The sequence below is a fragment of the Carassius gibelio genome, chromosome A14 (genome assembly GCF_023724105.1).
Source record: "Carassius gibelio isolate Cgi1373 ecotype wild population from Czech Republic chromosome A14, carGib1.2-hapl.c, whole genome shotgun sequence".
Lineage (NCBI taxonomy): Eukaryota > Metazoa > Chordata > Actinopteri > Cypriniformes > Cyprinidae > Carassius > Carassius gibelio.
Genome location: NC_068384.1, coordinates 10,021,779 through 10,036,807, shown reverse-complemented (window position 1 = coordinate 10,036,807; position 15,029 = coordinate 10,021,779). Strand labels below are relative to the sequence as shown.

Sequence of the window (15,029 nt, the reverse complement as noted above, 5' to 3'; positions counted from 1 at the left end):
GTGGCTCTAGATGGTAATGTTTTCTCTTAGTTCATTTATCTTGGTTAATGTCAAATTAATTTTGATATATAAGTCGCACCTGACTTGTCGCAGGACCAGCCAAACTATGACAAAAAGTGCGACTTATAGTCTGGAAAATACGGTATATGATATATTTAAAAGCTAGCATTCAACATGCAGTAGCATACAACAATGTCATCTTTTAACTATTCTTAAACTTCCATAGGAGAAATCAAGTAGACTAACTTCGGCTGCCTTCTCAAAAGTCCACGGTATATATATATTCCACAATCAAAAACTTGCACTTAAACAACCCCCAAATGAGGAGGCAAAGATTTCATTGAAAGTTTTAGAGTTTCTTCGAGACATGTAGCACAGTGTGGTGGCCTTTTGAAAATGGGCTGCTGTTAAGTGCAGTAGTTGTCCAAATTGCTCCCCTCTGAGATAAGATGATTAAAGTCAGTGGGACATCCAAGTGTAGTGATATGAGCAAAGAACGGTGGGGTATCCTCCTCAAAATGCAGACTCCTTTAACCAGGTCACCTACTCCCACCCCCATTGCCTCCCAAAAGCACAATAAACTCATTGCAACCAATTAATAATTAACTCTCATTTTCCTGCATATGTGATTTATTAGAGAATGGCAAAAAATGAACGAGCCTGTGAGACTAGGCTGAGGCGGAGCACAGTGGGCAAACAAAGAAAAATGAGCACGGGCCACGTTGGATTTATTGAGACAAATTGGCTCGGTGTATTAGAGCAATTAGAAAAATCACTTTCTTTTTAGAAGCATGCCACCAGAAAGCAACTCTCTATTTTTGGTATGAACACGAAGTCGATAAAGCCATTTGCTGTCAGCTGAGTAGAATTCTAGAGAGTCTAGCTTCAAGGTCAGAAAGAAGCCAATCAATGTCACTTTAATGCAAGCTGGTTCATTGATAGTGCATCTTTGGCATCCCAGGCAGCTATTTTCTAAATACACTGAAGAAAACCAAGTTTCAATAACATTTCATAACATTAATACAATGATAGCTCCATGAATTTACGATTTTACGCAGTAGCACATCTCCTTCTCCAATACAGTCTCTGAAGCAAATTCTGCTACAAACACTTGCTGGGGAAAAAGCTGATTTTATAAAAGAGCAAGTGCCAAAACCAATAGTTATCTGATGCTAGAAAGAGCAAGCCATCAAACGAGTGTTTGTTGAGAAAAATAGTTTGTGCATGTTGTGTGCACTGGAGTTTTTAGTGCAAGACTGGGTAGCCTTGGGTCCAGATGGACATGTTGACATCCGAGGATGAGTGATTTTCTGGAGTGATGAAAGAGAGAAAAAGAGAGAGAGATGAGTGAGAGGGCCAGAGTCATGTGGACAGAGCTGCACTGGCAGATGCTTCCATTCGCAATAAACAGCATCAGCAATAAACAGCTCTGTCCTTAGGGGAGACAAGTGGAATGATCTAGCCCCCTGTTCAAAGCGCTTTAGCATGCTGCTTATCAAAAGCTTCCTTTATTATTTTACTGTGGCATTAAGACCAAGCTGTTAATATGAGCCAGACTGGAGAACAATTCCATTGCGCCCTCCATTCACCTGCCGCAGGACATAACGGGATTTGCTGGTATGGAAATGAACATAATTCTAATCAGGTGGTGGTCCTGTATTATAAAACCTCAAGGATTCCGGTTTTCTTTGATACTGGGATCTGTCATGCTACATAAAATACATTTGCATCTATTCACAGTAATGCCTATATGTCCTTTTTCAAAGACATAACACTGCTGTCATTACAGATTACAGGCTTGAAACTGACAACAAGGCATTTCAAGCTCAAAAGTATTTTAGGGGATCTTGCTTCTGTCTTATATCTAACAGTCTGTGCAAGGATCTGAGTGAGCATTTCTGATTTCTCAAAAACCTGGTGCAAGAGCTCTCAGTATAGAAGAAGAATAGTAGGCCTCATATCTAATGCCTTTGATCACAAAAAGGTTAAGTCTGATTCCATCATTATGGGGGAAAGTGTCCAGGTCATTTCAGGACCCTCCATAACCCAAGAATTAAGCCTTGGCAGGGTCACACAAGGAATGTTAGAGAACTGAGGAGGAGGGAGGAGAAGAAACAGTTGTTCAGAGAGTTCAGAGAGAATTTGATTCAATTTTGGCTCAAAAATGGGGATCATGTCAGACCGCTTGCATGGAAGCTGAGGTCCTGATATATGTATTCAGTGTAGCCATCTACTACTGCAGGGAACGTACTCAGACAAAGCCACACTCAAAAATGTTGACCTAAATCTATTTATTTGAACATGGTAAGATGCTGACCAACTAAAACAAATAGCACACACAAAACTCATAAATGCTACTTATGCTAACAGTCCACAAGTCTGTAAAACAGATTTACAAACTTGATAGCAAAATGAATGAAATCAATATAATTTCATCTAAATAAACTTGTAGAGTCTGCTCAGTGCTTTATACACCCATACGAAAGGAAAATATATTTACCAATGTATTTCTTAAAATATATTGTCATATATTGTAATATATTATTTTCCCTTTTTATTTTCTAATATATTATATAATTGAATACATTTAATAATATATTAATGATACATATATTATATAATATATTGCAAAATATACAAATGATTGCCACTTTCAATATATTGCAATATATAGAAAAAAAAAAAAATTTATATATATATATATATATATATATATATATATATATAGCATTTGCTGTACTATCACACAGGGCACTGCTTTAATCTTCACAACTGATTCTCTGAGAGATATATGGAACTCCACAACCTGACACTCAATTGCTTTTTCTCTCTCTTTCTCTCTCATCATACGCTCGCCGGTCATTAACAGACAAAAATTATGGCAGCCCTCCTTTTAGAGGTCAAGTGCTGCCCTGGGCTCCTCCTTCTCCATGAATTACTTCAGCATTGACACCAATTATTAAAATACATCTTCATTAGATCTCGCTTCAGAGCCCCATCTGTGGAGCAGCCAGGAGCCATCTTCACCACCCATTGCACTTAATTTACCAAGATCAAACTCATCTATTGCCTGAGCCACTCAAAGCACCAACATGAGCAGGGCTGAGCAGTGCCTCCCAAAAAAGCTCCTTCAATTCGGTTTACTGCTAGTCTAGAGCAAAGAAGAAAAAAAGCTACCATACGACTTCATCCAACATCAATTTGCACTTCAAACCAATGCAAAAATACACAGCTTTCCTCACAAAGCAGAAAAAGGGAGGAGTGCTTGCGATCACAGAGAATATCAGTGAAGTGTTCAGGTGCTGCTGTGAGTTCAAATTTCGGTAAGAATCCATATGATGCACCATTTAACGAAAACGGTGGTGCTGATGTGGTTTATGTTTCAAAAGCAAAAAGCAATGCATGTCATCACAGCGCTGAAGAGTCAGACTTCTATTTTCTTGAGAGTGGATGTCAGCGGTGAAGAAAAACCTATTAGGGCAAGAGGAGGAGCAAGTTTTGCCAGCATCCACCTTATTTCAGTGGCACATAAAAGCAGAGGCATTGAATTGCTTTTCAAATGCAGTAGGCCATGCCACACACTCAATCCACCAGTGTATCCGATTTGATCCCCCAAGCAGAAACACAAGCAGAACCATTGATTGATACCACCAAGTGAAGGGAGTCTGGGGGAAATAGGGAATAAGAGTGTGAGAGAGGTCTAAACTGCATTTTTTTTTTAATGAGGTCTAAACTGCATTTCTGAAAAAGCTCACACTGCTTCTAAAGCATGCATTGACAAATGGTAACTGTCGACAATCATGCTAACCTCCAAGAGTACGATTTGGGATGAAAGGGCACAGAACACTAGGGATTTGGGATTTTTTTTCTCAAAAGGTCAAGCACAACAAAAAATATTATTCCATTTCACTTCAAAGCCTGTGAGCCTTTAGATGAATGAGAATTTCCTGAAGACAAGCTCAAAAAGTGGTCTGCCTTTTACTGGATTCACAATGTTATCAATAATTAAACCAGTCTGACAGAGTAGTTCCAAATGTTTTTACACTGATGAAAGAAGTTTTAGATTAAATTTGCATAGCTTCCGAAACTTGCCAACTTACCAAATATTTCAATAGATTGCAACATTTGAAGCAGGTTTCAAAATGATGCAAACACAGATTTAGAAATTTTACAATTATTGTGTGAAAAAAAAATGCCTTGCAGCCCCATGATTCGTTGCAACTACAGGACATAAAACATTTCATTATTTATATACCACACAAATAAATAAATAAATAAATAGTTAAATAAATAAATAAATAAATAAATGCTGAGGTGATAATATCACTTCCATAATTTTATTACAAAATGAAGACCGTTTAAACTTGCATTCTATTTGCAGTTTGGCCGCATTCCTCAGAAGCTCAAAAAGACTACTTTTTAATACAGTAGGAGTCTGGAGGTTTTGAAAGACATAGATCTAAAACCCCTGTTGATCACTAAACCCTTGTTTCGTTAAAAGCTATTTAACACCAGGGCCTTTGAGCAGTGGAGGAGAAAGAGATTCTGTAGTGTAGCAGAAAAAGAGGAAAGTGAAATGGAGCAGCTATCTATACCAATACTCAAACACCAGTAAGACTTACACTCTGGGGGAAAACTAGATAACAGATGCCTGTTTTATATACTTATTATATACTGTATACTTTACAGAGGGCAAGAACACATTTACACCTCCTTGACTCATTGTTCATTACTTGGCAGTCTCCAGATAAACGCTTTAGCTATAAGCGAGTTGTAGAGAGCGCTTTTCCCTGGCCCTTCCAAGCAGACCACACTCAGCACTACATAAAGCAGCAGTTGTTCAGACAAATGAAGCAAAGCTTGACCAATGACTGCTCTGCCAGCTCTGCTATGAGGATTTATAGTGCGAGGCAAAACTGAGCATCTGTGAAGCCTTATAAAGTAATTCATCCCTGGAGATTGCCAACTCCAAAAATGCTGGAGACAGGGTGAAGACACCACCTACCACCTCCTCCTCCAACTGGTGCTGTAAAAGTATATTTCTGAGATGCAGTCTTAACAGTACACTAAGACTCACTCATCAGATGGCAGACAGTTCAAAGTCAGTACGATTACCAATGGTATAAGATCACTCTCTCTTCCCTTCCACTCTCTTTCAGTGGCAAGGTTTACCACTGGTTAATAATCTTTGAATTAAAAGTGGTACGAGGAAGTGAGATTCTATTCACTGGGTGAAAGTTCCCAGAATGGGTCCAAATCACATCTTACTCACTTCAAAGCTTGAGTCGCAGAATCGTAGCTTCAGCTTAAAAGAACTGCTGCAACTATCAAACACAAAGAAGCATATTTCATTCATGAAGACGTTCAGTTAGGGTTCAGAAACAGACCTGGGGAGAGTCGAGTCAGTGGGTACGCTTCAGGCGTAATTGATAGGAACTGAGCCAAAGATGGGTCCCTGAGGAACTCCTCAACTCTTACTTATAAAACCTACACCTTTGCAGAGAAAAACTACAGAAACAATACAAAGTGTAGACGACTGAAACCTAAACACAATTATATAAAAAAAAAAAAAAAAAGTACTTGGCTTCACAGGAATAGGCTGTGTTTCTGTCAGTGTCTCAGAAGAGGAAGTACAAACCCCAGTAGCAATCAGCATTATAGTATTCAAGAGTCACATAGGCACTTCTGCACATCTAAAACCACATCTTATACTTAAAGTGTTGCTGGATGAAGTTTAACAGGCCAATATAATGTCGATACTGGAGGATAAGAGGAGTTATCTGGAGCTCTGCCAGTGGGCTAATGCTAGCAAACTCCAAAGACCGCGGTCAATCTGCTCTCAGATCAGTTCCCTTCAATAACTGATCATCTGACCGCCGCTGCACACATGAGCAGACTCTTCAATTGTGCTCAATGTCTGACAGGCCCTCCTCAATGCCCCTTCATGAAACAGGCATTAAAATCTACCGAGGCCACTCACTGTCAAAGGTTCAACTTACTGCCTTGCCGAAGGAAACATCCACTATCCTTCTCCAGCAGTGTGAATAAACAAGGGAAGCAAACAGAGAAACAAACTGGCCAAAACAAGAGTGAAACTCTCTGTACTGTAACTTTCTCTCTCGTTCTTTCTTCCTCACTGTTTCTCAGGGGGCATCCAGTGAAGCGGAAAGGCAGCCAAGCTAACCAAGCATGTCTGTCCTCTGCTCCTATCGAAACCCACAGCCGCTTAAATAACGGTTCCCGTGAAGGAAGAGGGATGCTTTGTAAACTGACACTGCTGACATGTAAAGTACGCTTCCAACTCTGCAGCTCTGCTAATTGGCACAGAGCTAAACGCTTACTTAATCTGATTGTAGAGACAATATAAAAAAAGGGAAGTAGGTGGAAACTGAGGCAGTTTTATAAAGATAATTAACATTTCACAGAGACGATTGGTTTCCGAATGTTAGGACAGATAAAAGCAGGTATCAGGGTAGCTGAAACGACGTGTGCCTATGTGATTATTGGGAGAGGCAAAGCAGGTTGTCCTTACCTCTGGATTTAGAAGAGAAGGACAGTGAAAGCTGGCTGAACATGTCCGGGCTCTCAAACCGCTCTTCTTTGACTTTGAGCCAAAAGCAATTTTCCGCCATCTCCTGAGGCACTATCTGCAAGCACAGAAAAACTCCATCAAACACCAGCAGGAATAGAGTAAGCAAGCACCATTGCACACTTAAGCACACACACATAAAGCATGAATACCTGATGCTTACATTACTCCAGTTTTAGTGACACAATCTTTCAGAAATCATTTCTAATATGCTGATATGGTGGTCAAGAAACGCTTAATATCAATGCTGAAAAGAGTTGGGCTGCTTAAGAATTTTGAGAATTTATTCAGAATTATTTGATGAACAGAAAGTTGTAACTTTTTTTTAAAGCATTTGTTTAATAAGTTTTTTCGTTTTGTTTTTGCAACAATGTAACAGTCTTTAAAGTCCACATGAAATCAAAATGTACACTATTTGTTTTGTTAAGAGCATACTGATAGCATTGAGATGAAAAATTAAACCAAGTTTATCCACTGGAAAAATAAATTGTGTGTCTTTGTAATATCAAAATCTGAAAATTTGGAATGGAATGGAATTTCTTCTCTGATGACATCGGATTGACAGCTTGGACATAATATCCTTAACTACTCCCTTCTAACTGTTAGTTAGCTGCGAATGAGAGATGGTGAGGAGGAGCGCTAAAATGAAAACACACCCTATATTCAATATTTCAATTCAGTTTTAAATCACAATATTAAAGTTGGTAGCAATATGCAGTTCACACTATGTTACTAAGGTAATTTTAATTAGTTTAATGCATACTTGCTGAATAAAAGTATGACTTTTACCTACCCTAAACTTTTAATTGGTAGTGCACATAGTATTGTATTTTTCTTTTTTTAATTACATGCCTTAAGTGTTGGACTTTTAAGTTAAAAGTCATTATAGAGGAATTCCTCAGATAATGTCATTATAGAGGAATTCCTCACAATTGATCAGTCACTAATTGCCCACACAACCCATCAACTATACTGTGAAAATATGTTGTTCTTATTCTAGAAAATATGTGCACATCCTTTGTTTGTGTGTGTCTTTATTTGTGGGGTTAGAATTAGGATCAAAGTGATGTAAACTAGTGAAGAGAGGTGGCTCTATGATAGATAGACAACAAGAAAAGTATATTCAACAGTATATACATATCACATATTTCCAAGAACTCTGTGGGGTATAATTAGAATCTGAATAAAATAGACTGGGAAACTGTCGGCATCACTAAGAATTACTAGATTTATGAATAAAAACAATTTGCATTCTATTTTTGTTATAAATGAGAAATGGTCATTCCCTCAACCTATAATATACCAATAATGTAAAGAAAATTATACGGCTGAGTAAGCATCATTTTGCATAATTTAATTTAATTTACAGTGTTACATTATCATTTCAGTATTTAATGTGATTTGATTTGTTGAGGTGAGATATAATTATTTCTTCATAATGTGTAGTAAGTTTTGAGGGTTATGAATATGCATGTCTAACATGGTGAAACACTCTGGTAATGGTAATCAAGTCAAGTCAAATCAAGTCTGCTTTATTGTCAATTCTTCCACATGTACAGTACATGCATACAGAGAATTTAAATTGTGTTACTCTCAGACCCTTGGTGGATACAGATAACACTTAACAGTAGAGCCTAAAAAATCTAGATCAAATATAAAATACAACTATACAATAAGGGCATGTAAATAAAATTATAAAAATAAAAATAAAGTTAAATAAAGCAGCACGAGGCACATGGCAGATAGAGTGCAAACCAGTGAAGTTAACAAACAGTGCAGATATAAAGAAAAAAAGATTGTAGTGCAAAAAAAGCTTATTCAGTCTCATCATTTTAAACAAAATGATGAGGTAGTAGAATGAGGTAGTAGGCAGACCAATGCTGCACAAAGTGACTGGTGCATGTCATCGTATGTTGTGTCATTGTATGTAATGGTAGTCATTCAACTACATTTAATTTAGTTGTTCATCCTGGAGCCTACTTTGCAGCATTTTCTCGACATGATCCACATTACTGGACGGTTTCAGATCGCATTTACTAAGTCAGAGTGGAACGGTGAAAATACAAGGGACTGACCGAGTGAAAAACGAACAGTCTCATTAGTGTGCTGCCTCATAAGGGCACTTGTGAAAAATAAATGAAAAAACAAACCTTGACTCCTCCAAACAGAGTAATTAACATGAGTCTCAGCCAGAGTGACCTTGTTCATGCTCAAGCAGCAGAAAGAAATACTGTAGCTTCCTCTCGCCTTGGGCAGCTACACCCATCTCTGGGCAGAAAGTGACCAGCTCCAAACGGTCTTAGCCGCAGATGCGAGCAATCATTTACTTTCCCATAAGGTAATGCGGCTCCCCTGTGTGGGTGTTCTAACGGTTGGAGAAATTACATTACAGCACCTTTAGGCAACAATCTCCGATGTGGCTATTTGAAAGTTCGTTACATGCTTTAGGGAAAGATCGGGAGGAGTGCAGGGGCTGGAGTGTTTCACTTCACCGCTGCTGGCTACATTCACTGTCTGACTGTTATCTTGCTCTGTTGTGAGAGATGGAGGGGGTCTCCGGTGGGTGATTTAAAATAGCAAGAATCAAACTGATTAGCATTCTCATTTTCATCCTCTTTCACTCTCTCCATCACCGTCACACAGCATAAAGACACTTGAGAGATCTCAGCATTACCAAGCATGCAAGAGTATGAAAGACAGAGGAAACATATTTGTCAGTAAATAAGCTGCTAATACTTCAATTTTCAATACTTTAATATTTTATCAGCTCAGACATTTTGCCACTGCTTCAAACCTGGCTAACCGTAACATATTTAGTTCACTATGTGTTTTGATATAAGAACTGTATTACAATATGTAAAACCGTTTCTGCGCTGATGCCAAATTTATTCATTAATTTGTTAATAATAATAATCACATTTTTGGCTAGTCTATCAAGTTCAAAATAAAAACAAGCAAATAATAAAAATCATCAACAAAATTACCAATGATTTTTGTATTGATTAAAGTATTTAACTAATTGCATCCAACTATAGGGAATCAGTCTTTTTTTATTAATTGTTTGGGGTGGCTGGCTTAATAGTTAGTTTATTTAATAGTTTAATTTTAAACAATGTAAATTCATCCTCAGGGGAACAAAAATATGTAGCACGACCATTTCAAATGTGATAAGAAATGTTTCTTGAGAAGGATCATGTGATACTAAAAGGATCATGTGACACTCAAAACTGAAGTAATGCCTGCTGAAAATCTACCTTCGTCATTTAGGAATAAATTCTATTTTAAAATATATTAAAATAGACAAGAGTTATTTTAGAATGTAATAATTTTACATTTTTATCAAATAAATACTGCCTCCACAAACATTTATTTTAGCATATAAAAAATGTAATAAATCATGGAAAATATACAGTACAATATTACTGACTGTAATTTGCTCAATCTCCATACCACACAAAGAACACTTAAAAGAATTACTACAAAAACAAGGGGTGTTGCCCTTGAGGCCAAATGGATCCTTCTTTGTGGTTCTTTAGCTTTTGAACGTTGATTAGCCCTGATTTATACCATTTTTGATTGCTAAATGAGTTTCTTGCAAAGAGTTTTATTTTATTTTATTTTCCTCCATTAGACTCTGAATGTTGCATAAAGAAGTTAAAGGCAAGGTCAAGCAGAAGCATGAAAAAGTATAAATAAATTAATCCAGTTTTCAGACTGTTAAAAAGTCCCCAAGGCGATGGGTAAATTAATGAATGAGACTTAAAAGCAAAAAGACGAAGTGAAAAGGTTAACCCATAGAAATCGCATTGGAAGATTACACAACATTGTTTTATATATTTGTGTTTTGTTTCATTTCAACACAAAAATGTATTCAATTACAGCCAGAATGTGTGTGCAAGGGCACTTAAGTTAATGAAATGGTTTACAACCCGATTTCTTGAAAGGAAGGCAGAGTGGCGAATCGTGAGTCTCATGGCTCGACGCTCTTTTTAATAAGCTGCATGTACTCCTAGGCTTTGGACCATCAACTCCCACCGAAAAAGTTACACTCTCTTTTTCGCCCTTTCATTTTGTCTTCCTCTTACACACTGGGAAGGCTAGATTACTGCCACTATTTGCAATTTACTGCTGACCTTGGAGTGTGTTATGCTGTTCTCAGAACACGTGTTTTTAAACCATTTAAGCCCTAGTGACGTTCACTGTCTTACCTTGGACCAGTTCACCCTCTTCATGACGCTGTCAGGTTTGTAGGTCTTCTTGGGCACCAGCCCGTAAGGCAGCTGTGCAACGAGCGGAGGAGGAGCCAAAGGCATACCAGGTGGTGGGGGAGGGCCTCCTCCAGGAGGTGGAGGCGGTGGTGGCGGCCCACAGCCAGGTGGAGGTGGTGGAGGAGGTGGAGGTCCTAGAGATGCAGGACAAGGAGGAGGTGGTGGAGGAGGTGGAGGTGCAATTCCTCCTGGTGGTGGTGGTGGTGCTGGAGGAACAGCACCGGCTGCTCCAGGTCCTGCTGCAACCTGTGAAGGGATCAAAAAGAGTCAAGAGACAAGAAATGGCAATCTTAAGAGAGCACTGTGACCCAAACATTCACCTCAACCACTCCCGTTCAGCCTCTACACCCAAAGGCCCATGCTTTTATCACCATTACATGTTCGACCCCATCAGAACTAGCGGGTGAGACAAGGGCAAAGGAGAGTGGAGGATAAAAGACAGTGTTTACAGCAGCTGACTTTTCAATTTTAGGAGAGTGCATTAAAACAAGTCTAAAAATCAGAGAAAGTGAGAAAGAGAGTGGAGAGATAGGGGTGAAGGGGCTCCTCGCATGCATTAAATAAGAGTTGATAAAAGCAGATGGATGACTTGGAGCTGCTGTGGCCTTCCCTCCGGGCGCTGGTTCCCTCAGCAGCACTGAGCATCTGTCTGTCTAGTGTGCAATGCACCGCCTCCTCAGAGCCAAGTAGGGGTCAGCGCTCAGAGGAGCCTGAGCCCACCGCCCAATCCTCTAACTGGGGAAACTGGGACATGGAAATTCCTGAGGGGCAGGTAGTCACATTGAATATGTAAATAAATAAACGGCAGGTCGGTCGATGTGACTGGTAGACTCTTCTGGAATGTACACACCTGTCAGGTGTATGGGCTCTCAGAAGATTTGAGAAGTGTTGCACGTGTGATAAAGTGAATGTGTGCGAGTCTACCATGGGTAAGTGATGGAAGAGTTATGTTGGTGGAGACTGGACTTTTTATTTTTTTTTTATTATTATTTTTTTTTTATCCAGTGTATCCCATAGAACAGAGTGCAAAAGTAACACTCGCCTGGTGCCAAACACATGTACAAATTGGAATTGGTGAGCAATTAAAATGTTAGAAATTGTACAAAGTCAAATGCAATGGAAAAAATTAATTCTACTAAAGAATACATTCCTCAAATTTACATTTTAACACAATTATTATTATTTAGATAAAATATTATATAACTATTACATAACTATAGAAAACAAAAACAAAAAAGAATCCACGATTTAGATTATGTCGAGCGAGAGTTAATTGTGGACCCTTCTTCAATGCAGAATACTGAGATAAAGAAGACGAGATGAAGCTTAACTCTGGGTAACATCAGTATTTATAGAGCAGCATAGCATAACCCATTTCTATGGGCCTCGTAGGGTTCCTGTAAGCTTGACACACACACACACACACACACAATTTAAAAGCCATTTCAGTTTCAGATTAGAGGCAGAGTATGAAAACGTGACTGACACTGTGGGCGTAACTCAAAAGAAACAAACATGGTGAAGTTTATGATGATCATCTTTATTGTTTTAAAGACGTAACAACGTGAGCATTCATTCATTCCATACGGAACATACTTAACTTGTGATTACACCGAATGACAAGATGACAGTATTGATATTCGTTTGCGGATGAAAAATGAAAAGCGCTTTGTGTAGACTGATTCATTGCGTTTAATCATAAAGCATATCAGATGAGAGTAAACCATTAGACTTGATTAACATGTAAATTGCTTCTGTAATTTGGTAATAGATTGAGCATATGAATAGGATGCAGCCACCTGAACCTTTAGCAGTAATGAGAAGAGTAATCTGGCTTGAGTGCTCATGCAACTGGTGGTGGCAGGCAGTCGACCTCTCTGCTCCATGCTCTAGATCTTTAACCTTGAGCCACAATCCACAGGGTTTTTCTTTATTGGTCCATTTTATTTCCTTCCCTGACTTTCCTAGTAACTGAAGATCACAAGATGGTCTCCAGGAAAAGAAGCCATTATGGAGGAGTCAGGTCTCAATTCATCCATTAAGTGATAAGACTGAAGGCATTAAATGTCCTGACAAATCAATCTTGCTCTGCTTGCAACAGAATAAACAGGTATTCTGAATCATTCATAAAGGGTGGCCAAGTCTCTTTAGCAACAAATGATATGCAAATGCTTCAATTAAGACTCCCAATAGACCAGATACGACTTGACCTTTGGATGATTACAAACCATTCTTCTCTTTCATCACCCCCCACCCCACACACCATTTTCTTAAATCTAACTTTGTGCCTCATCACTGCATAAAGAAAAAGTTTTTTTTTTTTTTTTTCTTAAGCAATTCCCCTCTCTGCGCTCCAGTCTCAGTTCAGTTGATTAGGAGAATGATATGTGTCAAGCCACATTTTTATATGCATTACCGAGTGTTTGATTACACAATTCAGGCAGTGGATTGTTTATTAGAGAGGAAATTAAAAAGGTGTAGGAGCATCATGCAGGAAGCCGAGGTCCCTTGACGAGTACCCTGTCCCATGATTATGCGTCTGTCAATCTCCAGCCCGTTGTGACCCATTTTCTCTTTTAAGTTTAATACAAGAGAATGGCAAGCAAATTAGCTGCTAAATTAGAGCACAGTCATTTCCGCATTGCTTTGGCCCTCTGTGGCAGCTTGTGGCGTGCTGCAGACCCTCCAGCCACGGTTCTGGAATGCTAATCAGCCTCCAGCACTCAATTTTCTCTAGCTATACTCTTTATGAGCCCTTGTTCTCTTTAAACAATATCCATCATTTAGACCAATTTTACAACCAAAACCCATTTTACACAGGAAAATGTTTCATTTAAGGCTCCTTTCCCCCTCTGTTTTCATTTTGGCTTCTTATCTTGCTTTAAAATGCAATTTACAACCAGACAGTCTGTTTTGATAGAGGTCTAAGCTGGCCATAGACCTGAATTTTCTGGCCGTTTCCCATAACATTCAGCTGCACTAATTAGCAGTCAGCATGTCTAAAATGTATCTGTTAGAAATGGACAGGACAATATCAAGAAGACAAGCATCCATTTACAGTCTCAACGGGTGGGAGGGCACTCTTGGTAGAAACAGTCACAGTTTGGGTAATTAACTAGGGCTAACACAAAATTAAACCATCTCAATCTCATCTCTGATGAGCAAGAGGCAAATTCAATTAGTCTTGGTTACTACTGAGGGTTACAATACTCTAGTTAAATGGAAAGACAGGGTCTCATCTTCACTTCCAGCTGGAAGTGGCGCTGGGAGCCTGTTCCATTGTGTTCCTGTAGCTAACGTGGAAAAGAACGATAAAAGCAACTCAAAACTAAGGGTTCGCTTCCCAGGGAACAGACAGACTGCTTGCTTCATATACTTTCTAGCTTCTAAGAACTGGAAGTATTCAGAGTATAGAGATTGTGTTTGACAAGATTCACCATCACAAGCTGTTTATATGCTGGATATGTGGAAAGGATTATGGCCTAATTCTGTAGCATGCATTTGTAATGAATGATTGCACAGCATCTGTTGAAAGTCTGGAGACAAAACAGAAAATCAAGGCTCTGGATGATCAGTGAGAGGTAACAGCTTTGAGCAACCTGTTAGAAGGTATAAAAAATGCTGATTTTCAATGATGCTGGCGGGCGGCTGCATTGAGCATGCTGGGAAGGCGGAGGGAATGGTTGGGAGGACACCCACCTTGCTGTTTCTTTCGCTGATGCTTTTTTCTGCCTCCCTTAGCTTGTCTCTCTCACTAATCAACTGGACAATTGAGGGACAGACAGACAGACACATAGAGAAACAGAGCAACGGTAAGGCAAAGACAGAGATTTTATAGCTGGAAGAGAAGAATCAAGCAAAAGCCAATTGCCAACTTTACTTAAGTTCACATGGCAATAAAACTTGGGGACAACAAGAAATTGAATGCAAGTAGCCGACTTGTTTGCCTACTAATGAAGTAATACGGGATTTCATTAGCCGTTGTTGTGTGCTTTGCAGGAGTGAATTCATAAATTAAGAAAACCATTAAACACCCTCACACAGTTCCAGTTCCAGACAAAATTGAGTGCAACAGTGCCGCCCACATTTTCAGCAGACCTGGTTCTGGAATTATTTTGCCCATAGACATTTTTAAAAAGTCTTTAAGATTTAAAAGTGCTTTATGGAAATAG

At 38.9% G+C, this 15,029-nt stretch overlaps 1 protein-coding gene across 9 annotated transcripts in view; it reads right to left on the bottom strand.

Annotated features, from left to right (window-relative positions):
- The window catches only part of LOC128027467 (protein diaphanous homolog 2), a 375,948-nt gene that overhangs the window by 221,599 nt on the left and 139,320 nt on the right, over positions 1 to 15,029 (bottom strand). For 6 of the 9 annotated variants that reach the window (XM_052615104.1, XM_052615108.1, XM_052615106.1 and 3 more), the window contains 3 exons: positions 14,557 to 14,619; positions 10,798 to 11,103; positions 6,533 to 6,647 (listed from right to left, as the gene is read on the bottom strand). In XM_052615104.1, the coding sequence (XP_052471064.1) occupies positions 6,533 to 6,647; positions 10,798 to 11,103; positions 14,557 to 14,619 (484 nt within the window). The remainder of the gene's footprint in view (positions 1 to 6,532; positions 6,648 to 10,797; positions 11,104 to 14,556; positions 14,620 to 15,029) is intronic. The other 3 variants (XM_052615109.1, XM_052615111.1, XM_052615112.1) reach the window with 1 other exon arrangement.